General features: G+C 35.9%; 1 protein-coding gene across 4 annotated transcripts in view; it reads left to right on the plus strand.

Annotated features, from left to right (window-relative positions):
• Positions 1–1,403: 1,403 nt before the first annotated feature.
• LOC136037304 (ras-related protein Rap-2c-like) overlaps positions 1,404–20,211 on the plus strand; it is a 90,608-nt gene continuing 71,800 nt past the window's right edge. For 2 of the 4 annotated variants that reach the window (XM_065719954.1, XM_065719952.1), the window contains exons 1-2: positions 1,410–1,545; positions 8,089–8,405. In XM_065719954.1, coding sequence (XP_065576026.1) covers positions 8,109–8,405 — 297 coding nt within the window. In that variant the 5' untranslated portion in view covers positions 1,410–1,545; positions 8,089–8,108. Of the gene's footprint in view, positions 1,546–1,579; positions 1,601–8,088; positions 8,406–20,211 lie in introns of those variants that run through there. The other 2 variants (XM_065719956.1, XM_065719955.1) reach the window with 2 other exon arrangements.

A 20,211-nucleotide genomic window follows, 5' to 3' on the forward strand; every position in this document is an offset into this window, starting at 1 on the left:
AAGCCGTAAGAGGTACTTTGCATATTTATAATATGTAGACCGCAATTCTTTCTTATCTTCCTTTTGGAATATCCTCCAAAAGGGACTTAAATACAGATAATGGGGTAGTGCCTTTGCATTATATAGATGGGCCAAAATCCGCCGATCAAACTGACGCTTATAAACTACAACACGGCTATACGCTAAAGAGATCCGCCTCTGCAGATGACTCTGCAGATGACTCTGCAAAAGATGAAGCGTTTCAAGCATAGACCGACCAATAGGGATCCCCAAATAAACTATGTGTTCGGCAAGCCGAAAAGTAGCACCACCCAGCCTAACATCAACAGCAGACCCTTGCTTAGCATTAAACAACAACACATCTGATTCCTTTTCGTTAAACTGAATGCCTATTTTTCCTACTTGAAACTGGATAAAATTCTCTTTTAAACCGCGAAGGAGGCGGCTCAGATTAAGTACATTTTCTGCATAGCTTATTAACGATATATCAATTCCTCTCAGAATGTATGTCAGATTTGACTTAGATTGTGGTTTAACGATGCTGTTATTAAATGCGGTAGGTGATGTCAATGCACCCTGCCTTACACCTTTTTTAACGGGAAGTACTGGGCTGTTTGTCAGGTTTGGTGTTGTCGGTAGCTTAAGCCTAGCTTTTAAATTTTTATACATATCATATAAAGGGTTTAACATACTTGGATCAACACCTACTAGGCCCATATCTAAAATAATCTGCTCATGAATTAGTGAATCAAAGGCCCTTCTGATATTATGCGCAGCGAGAGGTATGCTCTCACCGCTTTTCTCAGCATCTATCAAAGCCGAAACTAGAGCAGAAAGAGCGTGGCCACAACCAAGACTAGGCTGAAAACCAAATTGATGGTCTGGAACTGTGCATTTTGACCGCAGTTCATCGACAATAAGTGCCTCAAATAACTTACAAAAAACTGTAGCCACAGTTATAGGTCGGAAAGACGAGCACTGGCTAAGTGGCTTTCCCTTTTTAGGCACAGGTGTTAATATTCCTATTGAAACAGAATCAGGCACTATACCCAGGTTAAAAATTATTTGAAAAAGCAAGGCAAGGTGCTCAAGGAACAACAAGGTGCTCAATGAAAACGTTTGTAAAAAATTAGAAGTCCTAGTTGCTTTTTAAGTAGCTTTTTCTCTTATTGATTATTTGCAATGCCTAATGAGCAAAACTGCAATAATTCTCTATATATTTTTGCTATAAAAGTGGCTTCAAAATGGTTTCTTCCACTTTTTGTCTCAAATTCCGTCTGAAATAATTGTCAGTGAGGCTTGCGAAAAAGGTCACTGGTTTTGTGGGCTTTGACGAACTTTTTACTTTTGTCTATGGTCTCATAGATTTTTCGGCATTTTAAAATTCATAGCGATAACTGTGCCAGATAGTAAAGAAAAGCAGAAGTCTGTAAATGATAAAGGAGGATGCTGTGATACATTTTTTTATTGGATTTTTATTAGTGATACATTTAGTTTTTTGGTAACATCTTCTGTCTAATGGCTTGTAGACCGTAGACTCTCCTGGTATGATTAACACTCTTAGATCAACTGAAAAAATAAAAGAATGTGCTCAGCCTAGGTCATTGCAAGTTTTATTTCTGGATATTCTAGCCTCAGGGTCCAGTATTTCAAGAATGAACGTTTTTCCTCTTTATTTCCCTTGATCCTTAAACATCCCTTTGTTCTAGTAGCTAAAGCTATGCAGTTTTTGTATAGAATAGCTTTGAGTTCTCCTGAAGGAGTAATACTAAAGCAAAAAGAGAGACATTATAGATTGGTAATTTTCTAAAATAGGCCTATACACCTAGGCTGATAAAGGTTTAGAATTGCAGTTCTTTTGAGGGAAACATGCTAGAAAAAAAGAGGCACACTTTTACAGCCAATTGATAATTTTTATGACTTTGTTTACATTTCTACATATAGGCTAATCCCCAGAGCCCTTTTTTCAGTAAATTTCTTGTTTAGCTACTTTTTACTATATTGGAAAGGGGTTAGGTTAGGAAAATGAAACTTTCAGCCATGAATCCAGGGCCATAAAACTTACTCTGGAAAGGCATTACCAAGTTTCTGTCTTAATCTAGCCTACTTTTGATTTCTAAGTCTTAGGAATTTGCCTAATTAATAGGTTTATGTCTAGTTGAATTTTTACAAAACTACATTTTACATTAATTTTCAGAGTTTTTCTCTGGTTTTAGTTTTAAAATGCAATTCCTGCTATTTGAATGAAATTCTAAGCCATAGGTGTGTCATTGTCAAACAGTTTGTGGTAACAAACTGTAGTAAGGAGCGACCCGGCTCAATAGTAACCAAAACTCTAAAAAATGAAATTTTGATACCAATAGCTACATCAAAAGAATTGCATTTTAATGCTGATCTTAAATATAAAAGTTTCATCAAGTTTAGTCTTACCCATCAAAAGTTACAAGCCTGAGAAAATTTGTGTTATTTTAGAAAATAGGGGGAAACACCCCCTAAAAGTCATAGAATCTTAACGAAAATCACACCATCAGATTCAGCGTATCAGAGAACCCCACTGTAGAAGTTTCAAGCTCCTATCTACAAAAATGTGGAATTTTGTATTTTTTGCCAGACAGCAGATCATGGATGCGTGTCTGTTTTTTTTTTTTTTCCCAGGGGTGATCATATTGACTCGGTTGTCCTAGAATGTTGCAAGAGAGCTCATTCTAATGGAAATGAAAAGTTCTAGTGCCCTTTTTAAGTGACCAAAAAATTGGAGGGCACCTAGGCCCCCTCCCACGCTAATTATTTTCCCAAAGTCAACAGATCAAAATTCTGAGATAGCCATTTTATTCAGCATAGTCGAAAAACCTTATTACTATGTCTTTGGGGATGACTTACTCCCCCACAGTCCCCATGGGATGGGCTACAAGTTACAGACTTTGACCGGTGCTTACATATAGTAATGGTTATTGGGAAGTGTACAGGCATTTTCAGGAGGATTTTTTGGTTGGGGGGAGGGGTTAAGAAGAGGGGGATATGCTGGGGGAACTTTTCATCAAGGAATTTGTCATGGGGGAAGACAATTTCCATGAAGGGAGTGCAGGATTTACTAGCATTACTTAAAAAAAATGAAAAAACAAATATGAAAAAAATTTTTCAGCTGGAAGTAAGGAGCAGCATTAAAACTTAAAACGAACAGAAACTATTACCCATATGAGGGGCTCACCTCCTCCTAATACCTCCCTCTTTATGCTAAAGTATTTTTAGTAAATTCAACTATTTATTCTACGGCTTTTGTGATTCAGGGGTCATTCTTAATGAATTGGGACAAAGCTGAAGTGTAAAGAGCGAGGTACTTATGACGGGGCGAACCCCCTCATATATGTAATAAAAACATGAGAACACAAACATTCTTTACATAAGCTAATTTATAAGTTACGTATATCTTTTACTAATAAAAAGATTTGTAAAAAATTAAAAGTTCTAGTTGCCTTTTTAATTAACTGAAAATCGGAGGGCGACTAGGCTTCCTCCCCCACTTTTTTTTCTCAAAATCATTCAATCAAAATTATTAGAAAGCCATTTAGCCAAAAAAAAAAAAAAATAATATGCAAATTTCGTTTTAATTATTCCTCTGCAAAGAGCCAAAACCAAACATGTATTGATTCAAAAACGTTCAGAAATTAAATAAAAAAGCAAGTTTTTTTAACTGAAAGTAAGGAGCAACATTAAAACTTAAAATGAACAGAAATTACTTTGTATATGAAAGGAGCTGCTTCCTCATCAACGCCCCGCTCTTTACGCTAAAGTATTTTGCTGTTTTAAAAAGAAGAGTTGAGAGAAAGAGTCAAACTTTAGCGTAAAGAGCGGGGCGTTGATGAGGAAGCAGCTCCTTTCATATACAAAGTAATTTCTGTTCGTTTTAAGTTTTAATGTTGCTCCTTACTTTCAGTTAAAAAAACTTGTTTTTTTATTTAATTAATTTTTCTAAATTCAGGAGATGTATTTGGGTAAAATTATAGCAAACCATATAACTTGCTTTTGCATAAAGTGAATATACCACTTGATGCCTTTTTTTATGCTATTTATGGATATAATAGTCAATTCTACCTCAAATTGAGATATAAGCACGTTTTTAGCTATGAAGAATGATCTAAATATAGGTATAAAAAAGGCTAAAAACATTTGTCTCAAACTTTAAAACATTGATCCCAAATTTTCAAATTCCGTTTTTTTTTAATGTTATATAATCCATAAGCACTGATTCTTCAATGTTAATTTGGATAAATTAATTTTACTGGTGTTATGGCATTTTCTTTTTTGCACTGAGAAAATGTAGTATTATTTTGTTGAAAACAGCACAGAGAAAACATAGTATTATTTTGTCAGAAACAATGGATTACTTGTGCTTAGTTGAAAATTTGTCATTTTTAAGAGCCTAAAAAGTGCTTAGATTTGAATTTTTGGCAGAAGCAATTATTATATTTGTAAGAAACATAAAAAAGGCATTAAGTGGTATGTTTGCTTCATTGGTAAGTCAGTTGTAGGAACTCATAATTCTTTGAAAATTCATCATTTTTAAGAGCTAAAAAAAGTGCTTAAATCTGAATTTAAGGTAGAAGTGATTATTATATTCATAAATAGCATAAAAAGGCATCAAGTGGTATATTCACTTTATACAAAAGCCAGTTATATGGTTTGCTATAAATTTACCTGTATTTTAAGATCTTTGAATGTTATAAATTGGGATTTGCCAAAGTTGTAAAGCTAAAAGTAGTTTTCTTCTTCATTTAAGTAGAAGAACTATTTTGCCAAGATTTCACTTGTATAACACAAAGATGTTTATTAATCATCAAAGATCACTATCCTGTAGAGGAAGAAGGAGTAGAGGTAAATACTTCAAAATACATCCCAGAGCATACTTTAGTCTATAGACCCATCCCTGAAAGTTTCATTTTCATAACCTTACCCCTTTCCAAGATAGAAAAAAGTAGCTAAATTAGGATTTTATCCTTTCTTTCTTTAAATAAGTGTTTACTTTTAGTTGGGTATGTATATTAAAGTTACATATTAAATCATACTTGTCCAAACTCAGGTCATAGCTATATTACATGAGCATAAATAATGATGTGAATGAATATGAGTATAAATAAATAATGATTATACTCATAATAATGAGCATAAATATGTAAGAGGATAATAAGATCATGTCACAGCTTTATATATAAGCTATAAATAATGTTCCAAAAAGTTTGTGGTAACAAACTGTAAGTAAGGAGTGAAATGACTGAATAGTAACCAAAATTGTAAAAAACAGAATTTTGATACCAATAAATACATCAAAAGAATTGTTTTTTATGCTGATTTGAGTCTTACCCATTAAAAGTTACAAGCCTGAGAATATTTACCTTATTTTCAAAAAAAGAGGGAATTGCCCATTATAAGTCACAGAATCTTATTAGAAATCACACCATCAGATTCAGCATATCAGAGAACCCTACTGTAGGGGTTTCAAGCTCCTATCTGCAAAAACGTGGAATTTTGTATTTTTTGCCAAAAGAAAAATCATGGATGCATGTTCATTTTTTTCTTCTCAGGGGTGATTTTATTTCCCCAGTGGTCCTGGATTGTTATGAGTGGGCTCATTCAAATGGAAATAAAAAGTTCTAATGCCTTTTTAAGTGACCAAAAAAATGGAGGGTAACTAATCCTCCTCCCTAAGTCACCAATTAAAATTTTGAGATATCCATTTTGTTCAGCATAGTCAATAAAATCTAATACCTATGTCTTTGAGGATGACTTAATTCCCCAAAGTCCCCAGGGAAGGGCTGCAAGTTGTGAACTTTGCTCATTGTTCATATATAGTATTGGTTATTCAGAAGTATGCAGACATTTTCAGGAGGAATTTTATGATGGAGGGGCTGGGGGAAGAAGGTTACATGGGAGGATCTTTCCATGGGGGAATTAAAACAAAACAGATAGAAAATATAATGTTTATGAAGGGGGTTGTCTCTCCTCAATAGCTTGCTCTTATGTTAAAGTTTTTTTTTAACTTTTAAAAGAGGCTATTCTTCTAATTAAACAGCCTTTGTCATTCAGGAGTCATTCTTAAATAATTAGAACAGAAATCAAACTTACATTACTGTAAGTTTATTATTAGCCAAAAAAGGTAAAATTAATATGCAAATTTTGTTTTAGTTATTCATGTATGGTGATCAATCTTCAAAACCTGCATTAATTAAAAAAAGTCATAAGCTTAATAATTTTTTTTTCAACTGGAAGTAAGGAGCAACATTGAAACTTAAAAAACAGAAATTATTCTGTATATTAAAGGGGCTGTCCCCTCCTCAACATCCTTCTGTTTATGCTAAAGTTTGACTCTTTCTCACAATTCTACTTTTTAAAACAATAAAAAACATTAGCAGCTAAAGTTTAACCTAAAGAGTAGGGCATTGCAGAGGAGACAACCCCTTTTATATAGAATAATTTCTGTTTGTTTCAATTTTTAATGTTGCTCCTTGCTTTCAGTTAAAAAAAAAACTCTTTTTTTAATATTTAATTAAAAGTCAAAAGAAGTTCTTTGTAGCAGCACTTTTTGACTTCAATAGTGCTTTTGACGAAATGTTAGAGAAGAAGCTATGACAGATTTCAAAGACAATAGATTTTCCAGGCGAATTTATCTATCCAATCTCAGATTTAATTAATGATAGAACAGCCAAAATAAAGATCAATGAAGTTACTTGATGCTTGAAGACTCCATCAGGGGCTACTACAGGATTGCTACTTTGCCCATTGATTTTTGTCCTGTTTCTAGCCAAGCTTGAATTTTCATGTGAGAGTATAAGTCCTGCAACTTTTGCAGATGATATCAACCATTTGGTAAGTAGGAGACAGCAATTGAAAATTTAAACACTGCTTTGAAAGAATTAGTTAGATTCTCCAGTTGGAATGAGTGTGTCAGTCCATAAACAAAAGTAATTAAGTTCATTAACAAAAACATTTCCACTCTTATACCTCAGTTAAACATTAGAGGAGAGACCTGAACTAATTAAAGAATGCAGGTTGTTGGGCTTAACAATCAAACATCAGTGGACTGGGAATAAACAAGAAGAGGTTTCAAAAGATATTGTAATTTTCAAAAGACTTGCTCCTACCCATTGGGGAAACTCACTAATTTTATTATGATTTTTTTTATAAACAATACAAAAGGCCAACAATGGAGTGTAGGATAGTTGCTTATAGCTATACCAAGAACAAAAATTGCCTTAATTGGAAGCAATCCAAAACATGGCACTCAGAATGACTTATGGGTTGTACATACACTCTTCTAGTAATATACCAGGAAACTAGAAGGGGTTGTGTCTATAAGCAAGAAAATAGCCTAAGCTGACAAATAGTATACCAGGATTCAAGCTTATGAGAAGCAAAGTTCTCTCCTTCATGGAAGTTTTGTCCACCAAATGCCTATACAGGACAAAAAGGAGAATATACTCCATGAACTAATCAGAGCTGAAGTTTTCAGAAAAAGCTACAGATTTCAAAAATGACCTACTTGTTTACACTGATTGATCCATAGTAGGGAATAAACTTCCCATGGAAGCAATAATTCCAAATACCCCCCTGCCCATTCAAAAGCCTCTTCCATTGGACTCCTCAGTGTTGAGGGCTGAACTGGCAGCATTATTTGAATCAGTGAAGGTTCTCAACATACCTTCCCACTTATATAGGGTTGCAATTTTGTAGGATTCTCAAACTGCTCAGAAATTTAAAACTATAACCAGGAATGCAAAGAAAATTAAAATTATCATTTTAGTTTTAATAGTCATATGTTATTCTAAGTCTCTTTTCTTTTATATATTTATGTTTTGCTGAGGACAGTCCTTGAACATAGGGTGAAAATATTCATTCAAATTGGATTTCCCCTGTCTTGCAAAAAGAATTCCCTATTGTTCATCTTGTTGTTTATGTCTATGAATGAAAGGCAGTGTGATATTTATTGTTATTTACATTTTGTAAAATAATCAAGGGGTATCCTCCAACACTTCTCAGGAGGGTATCATCCTTCATGTGTAAAAGTCTAAATGCTTTAATTTATTTTTATTTCAGGCTTTCCATTCCAGAAGAAAATGAGGGAGTTTAAAGTGGTTGTTTTAGGCTCTGGAGGTGTTGGAAAGTCAGCATTAACAGTACAATTTGTTAGTGGGTGCTTTATGGAAAAATATGATCCAACAATTGAGGATTTCTATAGAAAAGAAATAGAGGTGGATAATTCACCATGTGTGCTAGAGATTTTGGATACTGCTGGAACAGAACAATTTGCTTCTATGAGAGACTTGTATATTAGAAATGGTCAGGGATTTGTGATAGTTTATAGTATCACTAATCATCAGACTTTTCAAGATATCAAAACCATGAAGGAACAAGTAAGTCCATTTCTAGAGTAGATTCAATCTCTTGTTTTTTAAAGTAGCTACATAGTTGTTTCTTTCTTTGTTTTTCTTCTGTTCTACTATTTTTGCCTGTCTTCCTTCCCCAAGGGCCTGACCCTTGGGCTTCCATGCAAAGGAAAACTTCATTGAAAGCTTCATGAAAACATCATGAACATTAAAATATAGATTAATCTAGGCATAGGCTTCAACATGTACTTTTCTTTTATGTTCTCCCCCTTAACAAGATAGACATATTTTTGGCTGCTTTCAAATACATAAAAAACAAGAGCTAAGAGCTCATATGATACTTGTGATGAGAGATTGAATCCAGTCTGGTTATGTCAATCATGCATCTAGAACTTGTGCTTATTCTTGAACTCGCCAAAGCACTAGAAATCCTCCCAACTCCCCAAAGAAGTCCGATCTGGTTATGTCAATCACATATCTAGAGCTTGTGCTTATTCTTCCCATCAAGTTTTATCTGAATTTCTCCACTCTAAGCATTTTCCAAAATTTCAGTTTCCCCCCTCTAGCTTCCAATGTCCCTGGATCCGACCCGAATTGAAAATGGAGCATACGAGACATGATATCTCGAGTTTTCATCGTCTTAGCAAGTCCAGAAGCACCAAGCTCGCCAAAGCACTGGAAATCCCCCCAAACTCTCCCAAAGAGAGCTGATTTGGTCTGGTTATGTCAATCACACATATAGGACTTGTGCTTATTCTTCCCACCAAGTTTCATCCAGATCTCTCCACTCTAAGTGTTTCCCAAGATTTCCGGTTTCCCCCTCCAACTCCCCCCCCCCCAATATCAGCGGTCAGGATTTAAAATAAGAGCTCTGAGACACGAGGTCCTTCTAAATATCAAAGTTCATTAAGATCCGATCTCCCATTCATACATTAAAAATACCTCTTTTTTCTGATTTTTCCTCTCCCTTCAGCCCCCCAGATGGTCGAATTAGGGAAAACAACTTTTTCAAGTAAATTTTTGCAGGTACCTGACACGCCTACCAATTTTATGGTCCTAGCACGTCCAGAAGCACCAAACTCGCCAAAGCACTGGACCTCCCTAACTCCCCCAAAGAGAGCGGATCCAGTCCAGTTACGTCAATCACGTTTCTACAACATTTTGCTTATTCTACCCACCAAGTTTCATCCCAATCACTCAACTCTAAGTGTTTTCCTAGCTTTCCGGTTTCCCCCTCCAATTCCCCCCCCCCAATATCACCGGATAAATTTAACTAAGAGCTCTGAGACACGAATTCCTTCTAAATATCAAATTTCGTTAAGATCCGGTCATCCGTTCGCAAGTTAAGAATACTTCAGTTTTTCTAATTTTTCCAAATTAACACACCCCCCCCCCAATTCCCTTAAGGAGAGCGGATTCAGGCCGGTTATGTCAATCACGTTTCTAGGACTAGTGCTTGTTTTTTCTACCAAGTTCAATCCTGATCTCTCCACTCTAAGCGTTTTCCTAGATTCCCGTTTCCCCCTCCAACTCCTCCCAATATCACTGGATACGGTCGGGATTTCAAATAAGAGCTCTGAGACTCAAGGTCCTCCTAAATATTAAATTTAATTAAGATCCGATCACCCATTCGTAAGTTAAAAATACCTCTAGTTTTTCAATTTTCCTCTCCTTCCAGCCCCCCAGATGGTCGAATCGGGGAAACGACTGTTATCAAGCCAACTTGTGCAAGTCCCTGACACGCCTACCAATTTTCATCGTCCAAGTGTGTCCAGAAGCACCAAACTCGCCAAGCACTGGAAATCGCCCTCACCCCCCCCCCAAGAGAGCAGATCCGGTCCAGTTACGTCAATAACGTATCTAGAACTTGTGCTTATCCTTCCCATCAAGTTTCATCCCAATCTCTCCACTCTAATTGTTTTCCAAGATTTCCAGTTTCCAAGATTTCTGTTCCCCCTTCCACCCTCCCCCCTATGTGCTCGGATCGAATTCAAATTGAAAATGGAGCATCTGAGACACAAGATCTTTCTATATTAAATTTCATTAAGGTTCGATCACCCATTCTAAAGATTAAGATACCTCAATTCTCACGTTTTCCAAGATTTCCGGTTTCCTCCTCCAACTCCCCCCAATGTCACCCGATCTTGTCGGGATTTTAAATTAGAGCTCTGAAGCACAAGACCCTTCTAGATTTTAAATTTCATTAAAATCTGATCACCCATTCGTAAGTTAAAAACACCTCATTTTTTCTATTTTTTTCCGAATTGACCTCCAAACTCCGCCAAAGAGAACCAATCCGGTTTTGTTATTTTAATCACGTATCTAGGACTTGTGCTTGTTTTTCCAACCAAGTACCATCACGATCTCTTCACTAAGCGTTTTCCAAGATTTCCAGTCTCTTCCTCCAACTCCCCCGAATGTCACCAGATCTGGTCGGGATTTAAAATAGAAACTCTGAGACACGAGGTCCTTTCAAAAATCAAATTTCATTAGGATCCCATCACCAGTTCGTAAGTTTAAAATACTTCATTTTCCGAAATTAACAAATTAGGCCCCCCCCCCCAAAAAAAAATCCCTCAAAGATATTGGATTCGTTCCGGTTATGTCAATCACGTATCTATGACTTGTTTTTTTTTTAACCAAGTTTCATCCCGATCCGTCCACTCTAAGCGTTTCCCAAGATTTCAGGTTTCCCCATCCAACTCCCCCCAATGTCACGGGTCTGGTCGGGATTTAAGATAACAGCTCTGAGACACGATATCCTTCCAAACATCAAATTTCATTAAGATCCGATCACCCGTTCGTAAGTTAAAAACACCTCATTTTTTTAAATTTTCCCGAGTTAACCGTCCCCCTCTCCTCCCCCCAGATGGTCGAATCGGGGAAACGACTATTTCTAATTTAATCTGGTGTGGTTTCTGATACGCCTGCCAAATTTCATCGTCCTAGCTTACCTAGAAGTGCCTAAAGTAGCAAAACCAGGACCGACAGACAGACCGACAGACTGACAGAATTTGCGAAGTGCCCAAATTAGCAAAACCAGGACAGACCGACATGCCGACAGAAATTGCGATTGCTATATGTGGCACTTGGTAAATACCAAGTGCCATAAAAAAGAAACATCAAGAAAAAAAGTTCTGAACAAGAAAAGAATACAAGATTAATATAATAATGTTCAGTCAATTTTTATTAATTAATTTGATAATATTTAAAGACAGAAAATGAAATAAATAACTTAAATTCTTTTTAAGTGCTCCCCACTTTAGTGAATTCGCAACATCTAGAGCATCTGGAACAGAATGTTGCATTGCAGTTCCTGTAACGCAAAAGAAAACTACAAATAACCGCAAAACCACAGACGGACTCTTGACTGTTCAGTTCTAGACAACAAATCACAAAGTGGTGAAATATATAGCACAAAGGGCAGAATCAGGGTACTACACAATCTAGTAAGTAAACACTCACACTAACTATAGTTCAGTTCAACAAATTTGAATAATGCTTTTGCTTTTTCCATCTATTACAGGCCCATAGGCAGTTGGGAGGAGGGGGGAGGTGCTCCTGCTTCCCCTTGAATCTCGAGATTTTAGCAATTGTTTTTGTTTTATTTTCTAAACAAATCCCTTTATTTGGCATTTCTTTTGCAATTATTATTCCCCTCCACGCCAAATACCAGGTCCTCGCCAATAAACAATCCAGCATAAATGTATGACCTCGCAATAAATTGATGTCTACATTTAGAAAAACATAAAGTAAGCTGGGATTTTTTTTACATTTAATTTTATAAAACAGGAACTTCTTCTCATACATACAAGTGTTTTTTCTAAACGTTGCATTAAACATTCACACATATGGGTTGTGTTGTTTCAGTATACCCGTATAAAAGGATTACCATTTCTATAGGTGTGAAAAAACATATACAAGCCAAAGAACTATCTTCTTTAGATGTATACTCTACAAAAGCATCTTTCAGGAGCTTAAGAATTTTACTTTGCTCAGATAGAGCTTGAGCTTTCAGCGTTATGGAATGACCGTCTAATTTGCAAGTGGACACTTTCTAAGGGACCGATTACTCTCAGATGATGGCTCTAATGTTGTTCAAGTAGTATATCCTTAAATATTTTGAAAAATTAAATATTTAAATATTTTGAAAAGCTTAGGGGTGTTGACAGGGACGTATCCAGGATTTTGTTTAGGGGAGTGGATGTTACAAGATTATTTTTTTTGGGGGGGGGATACAAAACAAACTATAAAAGCGGTCCAAATGAGTCGGACAAACATTTCGAGGAGGGGGATTCAAACTCCCTAATCCCCCCTCCCTGGATGTGGTCTACTTCTCTTCTCAAGGGGGGGGGATAAAAATTATAGGTAAATTACACAGAAAATATAAGATAAATCATGTAAGTCTTGATATTTTAGGAGATGGCACGGGCCTAAGGGCCCCCAAGCTGCATAATTGCCTTACTGTATTGGCTACACATTTGGACAATGTTATCACTAAAAAAGTTTGCTATTGAGTTAACCTCATTCCTCATCAAGTAAACGATATATACCAGCAGAAAGTTCAACTGTCATTAATTTTGTTTAACACTGGTGTGACTGGTGGAAAAGAAATAAATTGAATTCTTGAATATAATTCTCCCTAGAGAATATCTCGAACTATTTGGAGGAGATTTAATTTACTCCTTCCTGTGCCCTTTGTGTCTAAAACGTATCAAATTTAGCATCCAAAATTATAGTTAGTACAAACCATTTATTTTCGAATGAATGAAGTACTATCACAAGCTAGCTTGTCACCAGATGGAATACAATCTGAGGGTTTCTGTTAACTATTTCAAATTGATTGACTGTATTAGAACTAGCTTTCAAGTTGGCCAACCAATGAATAAAATGGAGGATATGGTTTTTATCACAAACTGTGCTCTTTCCTGGAGGGAAGGGATTCGCCCTCTTAGTAAAGTCAAGAGAGTTCTACCAATAAAGTTTCCTTTTATCAGTACCTTGATACTGATGTATTTTTGGAATTAGCATAATTTTTTCTTACCTTTTGGCCTATTCACAATCTCCCTACTCATAGTTGCACAGAGGTTAAACCCATAAGTGGGCCTGAGAGTTTATCCTCTGGAGAGAGGAGTCAAAAGGAATTATTTTTTTTTTTGGGGGGGGGGAGAGCTGGTTCTTCGGAGTAATTTCTACGAGAGCCGCCGAATAGATCGAATCCTCTTCAATGCCTCTATATGCAGGTATTTCCCTACAAAGGTCTTCAGATGAATTCTTTTTTTTGAAAAGTCAAGCTACAGTAGGCCTACTCAGTTATTTTCCCAATCTTTCGGCTCAAAATGAAAGGTGTGGCAAATATGCAGGTTGATATAGAAGGGGTTGCCTGTGAGGCATTAAAGTGAGAAAATTTGACTAAGAATAATGTTCTCCTCTATGGAAGAAGTGAATAACTGGGGAACTACAATAACTTGAGGAACAAGCTTTTGGCGACATCCTAATCAATGCATAACAGGTTAGAATCAGCCTCTTTATATATATATATATATATATATATATATATATATATATATATATATATATATATATATATATATATATATATATATATGCATTTCTGTACATATAAAAGCCTCTTTGTATACATATATATATATATCTAGCTTCTATATATCGATTCTCCCTGTCGCTTGTCTTCTAAACGCAGACAATTTGAGCCTTTTCTTGATGTCATGACCTCCAAGTGGACCTTAAATTAGAAGTAGTGTCTTTGTAAAATTGGTTTTTTCTACTGGACTGTTAACTTTTTCCTCGACTTGTCTTTTGTCATTATGAAATATATATCTTCGAACCTTTGTTTCTTTTAATTGTTCAGGTGGTTGGACAAAAACTTCTTTTTCTTCCGGCGATTTATCTAGTCCAAGTTTTTGGTTTTCAAAGGTATGGTAGGAATTGATGACCACCTTTGTTTCTTTTAATTTTTCAGATGGTGAGTCAAAAATTTCTTCTTTTGCCTCGCCTTGTCTTTTGTCCTTATGAAAGACACATTGCCAAACATTTATTGCTTTAATTGTTCAGGTGGTGTGACAAAAACTTCTTTTTCTTCCAATGATTTATCTATTCCAGGTTTTTGATTTTCAACGGTACGGTAGGCATTGACGATCTTATCCTGTCAAAATTCAAAACTTGATTATCATCACTATCATTTTCAGTTTGGTTGGTTCGTTTTTCCTTTTGCTTGTCTTTCGTCATTATGAAATACATATTGCCAAACCTTTTTTTTTTTAAACAAATTTTGATTCTTGCTGTCCAGGTTGATTTTCATTGACTCGCTCACGTGTTTGGTGTCGCATGTGTTCTAACCGCGTGTGTCGTGTCCCGGTCGTCATTTATATTCCCTGTGTCCCGGTTTTTAGTTTTCTTTTTCTCCTTTAGTTTTTTTTATTAGTTTTTAGTTTCTTTTTTTTGTTTTGTTTTTGTAGTTTTCACCTTTTTTTTAGTTTTTTTTCTTTTTTAGTTTTTTACCTTTTTCTTAGTTTTTTTTAGTTTGTTTAGTATTTTTTTTTGTAGTTTTTACCTTTTTTAGTTTTTTTTTCTTCTTTTGTATTAAGGCTAAAGCCAAGGTTCGAACCTGGAACCTCTCGGACCTAGAACCTGGAACATAACGCTTTACCAACTCAGCTACTTCGGCTTGAATACATTCGTTTTTGAATTGGTATATGATGAAATAATTCAGACGTCATTTGCGGACAGACAGACAGACACACAAACAAATAACTTATTTTTATATATATAGATAGATGTCCCGGTTTTTAGTTTTCTTTTTCAGTTTTTTTCCTTTTTTAGTTTTTTTCTTTTTCAGTTTTTATTTTTTTAGTTTTTTAGTTTTTTTATTAGTTTTTAGTTTTTTTATCAGTTTTTAGTTTTTTTTTATTTTTAGTTTTTTTTTGTAGTTTTTACCTTTTTTTTAGTTTTTTTTTCTTTTTATTTTTTAGTTTTTTACCTTTTTTTTATTTTTTTAGTTTTTTAGCTTTTTTAGTTTTTTTAGTATTTTCTTTTTAGTTTTTTTTGTAGTTTTTACCTTTTTTAGTTTTTTTTTTCTTCTTTTGTATTAATGCTAAAGCCAAGGTTCGAACCTGGAACCTCTCGGACCTAGAACCTGGAACATAAAACATGACAACTAACTTCATGACGACATACATCTCAATCCTTATAATGACGTCAGTCGACAGACAGACAAACAACTTATTTTTATATATATACTAGCTGTTGGGGTGGGGGCGCTTCACCCCCCCCCCCAAGCCCAACCCCCCCCCCCCGCGCGTAAGTCGTTACGCGCCATATTAGTTACGCGCCATTGTAGTTGTGTCCCGGTGTACCACCTATGAATATAGTTGGATTTATATATGTGTTTTGAACTACATAAAACCTGCGAATATACAACATTCTTGGCTTTCCCATTGTCTGTGCATATACAAAGCCTTATGTACTTATAATGACGTCATATGCAAACGCTCTTTTTACAAACAAACAAACACGCATACACACAACTCGTTTTTATATAGATAGATAGATAGATAGGTACAATACAAATTAACTGCGTAAAACTTGCGAATATACAACATTCTTCGCTGTCCAATTGTCGCTGCATATAAATAGATTGTCAGGTTTAACGACCCTCGAACATGCAACGTACAATTGTCCATGGGAAAACAATCAGTATTAAGATCTATACCACATTTTTCTAATGATTGACCTTGAGCTTTGTTGATGGTGATTGCAAATGCTAATCGAATTGGGAATTGCAATCTTTTAAATTGAAAAGGCTGATCCGTTGGAATCATGGGAATGCGAGGAATAAGAACAGCATCACCCTCAAAAGGCCCTGTCAAGATTGTGGCCTCTATTACGTTTTCCATTGTTTTTTTTTACGGCAAACCCTGAAAGATCCACGGAATTTAAAAATTCAGAGGGATAATTAACTGCCTCATTTGGTTCCAAAACTGTTTCGACTGACTTGTAAAGGACTGCCTGGTCTCGAATCATGGTCAAAACAATATTGTTGATTTCGTGGACGTCTATATTTTTGGGTGCAAGAATTGCTCTTTCACTCAGCCATTTATTATTTTTATAATTGTTTTGAATATTCGGAAATACTTTTTCAATCAATTCAATTTTGGACGTCACTAAATTACAGAATTCAGCAGGTAGTTGTATACATCCTGAAGTTGAGTCTACTCGGAGCTTTCCGTTTCCAATTGCCAGCAATTGATCTGAAAATGTTTGACCAGAGTCATCGTTTTGCAATTGGACACGCATATTTTTAGTTAATTTTAGTGTTTTTATGTGTGCCCATAAATTAGAATTTTTCAGGCAAGCATTCATTTCGTCTGCTGGGGTTGATCTAGGTATTATAGGTAATGTTTGCCTGAAATCTCCCGCAAGCAATACTAATGTGCTGCCAAAGGGTTTCAAATTCCCTTGCAAATCTTTTAAACATTGATCCAGAACCTTGAGCGATTTTTTGTGTGCCATTGTGCACTCGTCCAAATAATAAGTTTGCATTGCTGCAATACTTTACCCATCCCAGATGATTTGGAAATATTGCACGTGGGAGTTTCTGTAGAATGCAAATTCAGAGGCAATTTCAAAGCGGAATGAGCAGTTCTTCCACCAGGCAACGTTGCAGCTATTCCGGACGACGCAATTGCCAACGCTATATCATTTTTTGATTGAATTGATGCCAGAATCAGTTTTATCACAAACGTTTTACCAGTACCTGCTGGCGCATCCAAAAAGAAAATTTCTCCAACGTTGTTATCAACACAATGCATTATCATATCATAAGTGTCAGTAATTAAATTGCCAGTAATTGTGTTGGATACTAACAGTCGAGGATATTGCTTTGTGCACCTTCCTTTGGCCATGCATGGTGAATTTTCGTTCAGTGCACCGCAAGGTCCATGTATCATATTTTTTACAACAATATCATATAACCCCTTATCGACATTTTCATCAGGTATTTCAGCGGAAATCGCTTCATCAATTTCGTTCGAAGTAATTTTATTATGTAGCCAGATTAGTATATGTGCGTGTGGCAAACCTCGTTTTTGCCATTCCACTGAGTACATCCAGCATCGCACTGACCCAAACACTTCAAGTTTTTCTATGTAGTTTATCAGTGGTTTCAACTTTTGCCGGAAGACACGGGCCGTAATGTCCTGTCTATGAATCGCCGATTGTCCTTGAAGTAAAAGCTGCTGTATCTCGTCCCAAGATTGATTACATGTAAATGTAATAAATAAATCTGGATGACCATACAGACGAACCATACGCAATAGCATCTTGAGCATATTCATGCATATGACGGGGACTGCCAGCATATGACGAAGGTAAAATCGTTAATCTTCCAATGTTTGTGGTATTACCGTCATTTACAACTGCATCTCGCAAATGAATGTATTGTTCAGAGCGGAGCTTGGTCTGATTCAGACGGATATATAGCAAACGTTCTGATTCAATTTTTGCATACATATCAACGACATATTGGTGAAACAATTGACGGCATTTTAAAATATAATTGTCTTCATCCTGCCGAATCATTAGTCTATAGGAATAATAATGCATTGCACTGCATTTCTTATTCATTTCTTTGTTAGTGGCTGGATTCATCAATTTAATATTAAAGTGATAGCCGTCGGCTCCATCCCAAAAATGATAGGATATTGTAGAGCATCGTAGCATCCATGAGTTTCAGCAATTCTTACCAACTGAGCGTTTCGCTTATGAAGAATAATATCTCAAGGTAAAAACTGATCACCGACCATAACGATTGCCACTTCGTCGATAGTCGGAGCAATGTATCTACGCATATGTTGGCCAGGAGGCGTTTTGTCAGCGGAAATAACAATTTTATGCGTATCAGTAGGCATCAAATCGATGGCTGTTTTGAACAGACGTACTAAATTATTATTTTCGTGTAAAAGATGTTGCAATTGGGAAACGATTGTCCTTTCAACGTTGGGAGAAATTTCGCAACGTGCATTCAATTCAGAATTTCTATCACTGATGAAGTACAATTGTAAAAATTTATGATTCTCGCCTGAGAATGGTAGAAGGGACCCTGCTCTATGGTAAATTTGCCCTTTTACTTTGAAAGTAGGCATAAATTGATCTTGATTTTCGATTTGGGCACCAAATGACGTCATTTGGAAACATGAGTTATATTTTCTGATCTGTGATAAAAAAACGCTTAGATTCTGACGTAGTTCCAGTAAGCAAAGTCTTCAATGGCTCTGGTGGTGCAGCCAATAGAGGAAGTTTAACTTTTCCTGAGGCGCAACACATTCCCATTGTTTCACCATTGAATTTCAAGGCCTTGCAATAGGGACAAATTTTAGACATAGTCCCGATTTGAACACATCTACTCAAGCTATAATTATCGACTGGGCTGTACCTGAATGACATGCTATAATTTTCACGTTGCTCTTGTGATTCCTCGGCACGCTTTCTTTTGGCATTATCTCTTGAAGCCGCAAGCCTGTTTTCACGTTGCTCTTGTGATTCCTCGACATGCCTTCTTTTTTCACTTTCTCTTTTAGTAGCAAGTCTGGTTTCGCGTTGGTCTGGTAGTTCCTCGACACGCCTTCGTTGACGTAAATTGCACATTCCTAATCTAGCATTATCTCTTGAAGCCGCAAGCCTGTTTTCACGTTGCTCTTGTGATTCCTCGACACGCCTTCTTTTTTTTACTTTCTCTTTCAGCAGCAAGTCTGGTTTTGCGTTGCTCTGGTAGTTCCTCGACACGCCTTCGTTGACGTAAATTGCACATTCCTAATCTGGCCCTTTCTCTTTGAACCGCAAGCCTGGTTTCGCTTTTTGGTAACATTCTATAACATTGACAGTTAAAAAAATCTTCACGTGCCAAGCTTGCTAAAGCTCAACAATTTATAATAAACCTCAAATTTTAAGTATCTTTTTTAAGGTTTTCAAATTACATTAATCTATTGTCAAAATATTTCGAAATATTTATGCAATTCCCAGTTTTTACATTTAAACCCTCAACACAAAAATACAAACAACTTATTTTTTTATATATAGAAGATATAATCTGGCGTAACAGACATAGTGTAACAGACATAACACACAAACAACTTATTTTTATATAGATAGATAGATAGACTAGCTGTTGGGGTGGCGCTTCGCGCCACCCTAGCACCTAGTTGGTGGGGGCGCATCGCGCCCCCCAAGCCCCCCCCGCGCGCGTAAGTCGTTACGCGCCATTGTAGTTGTGTCCCAGTGTCCCACCTGTGAATATATCTATATATATATATATAGATATATATAGAATAATGAGGACTTTTTTTTCCCAAGACAGTGAACCAACAAAACCTATTTGAATATTTCGGCCCTATGTTTAAGGGCCGTCTTCAGCAAAGAAAAAATAAAAACAATAAAGCACTTACAATAAAAGTTCTCAGTTAAAAATCCATTTTTTTTTAAAAATAGCCTTGGCATCATTACTTCTTAACGAAAAGTTCAGCCAAGATTGTCTGATAAAAGCTAACATTTTACAAGATAAAAAGGTTCATTCATTTCGGCGTCCCCGTTGTAGTTGTGTCCCTGTGTCCCGGTCTTAATTTATATTCCCTGTGTCCCGGTTGTCATTTGTGTCCCGGTGTCTCGGTCTTCATTTTTGAATTGGTATATGATGAAATAAATTTTTGTGTTTTTCCCCTTTTTTCTTTTTAGTTTTTTTTTTGGTTTTTATCTTTTTCTTAGTTTTTTTCTTTTTTCTTTTTAGTTTTTTTTTTTGTAGTTTTTACCTTTTTAGTTT

Source organism: Artemia franciscana, chromosome 16, assembly GCF_032884065.1.
Source record: "Artemia franciscana chromosome 16, ASM3288406v1, whole genome shotgun sequence".
NCBI classification, from domain to species: domain Eukaryota; kingdom Metazoa; phylum Arthropoda; class Branchiopoda; order Anostraca; family Artemiidae; genus Artemia; species Artemia franciscana.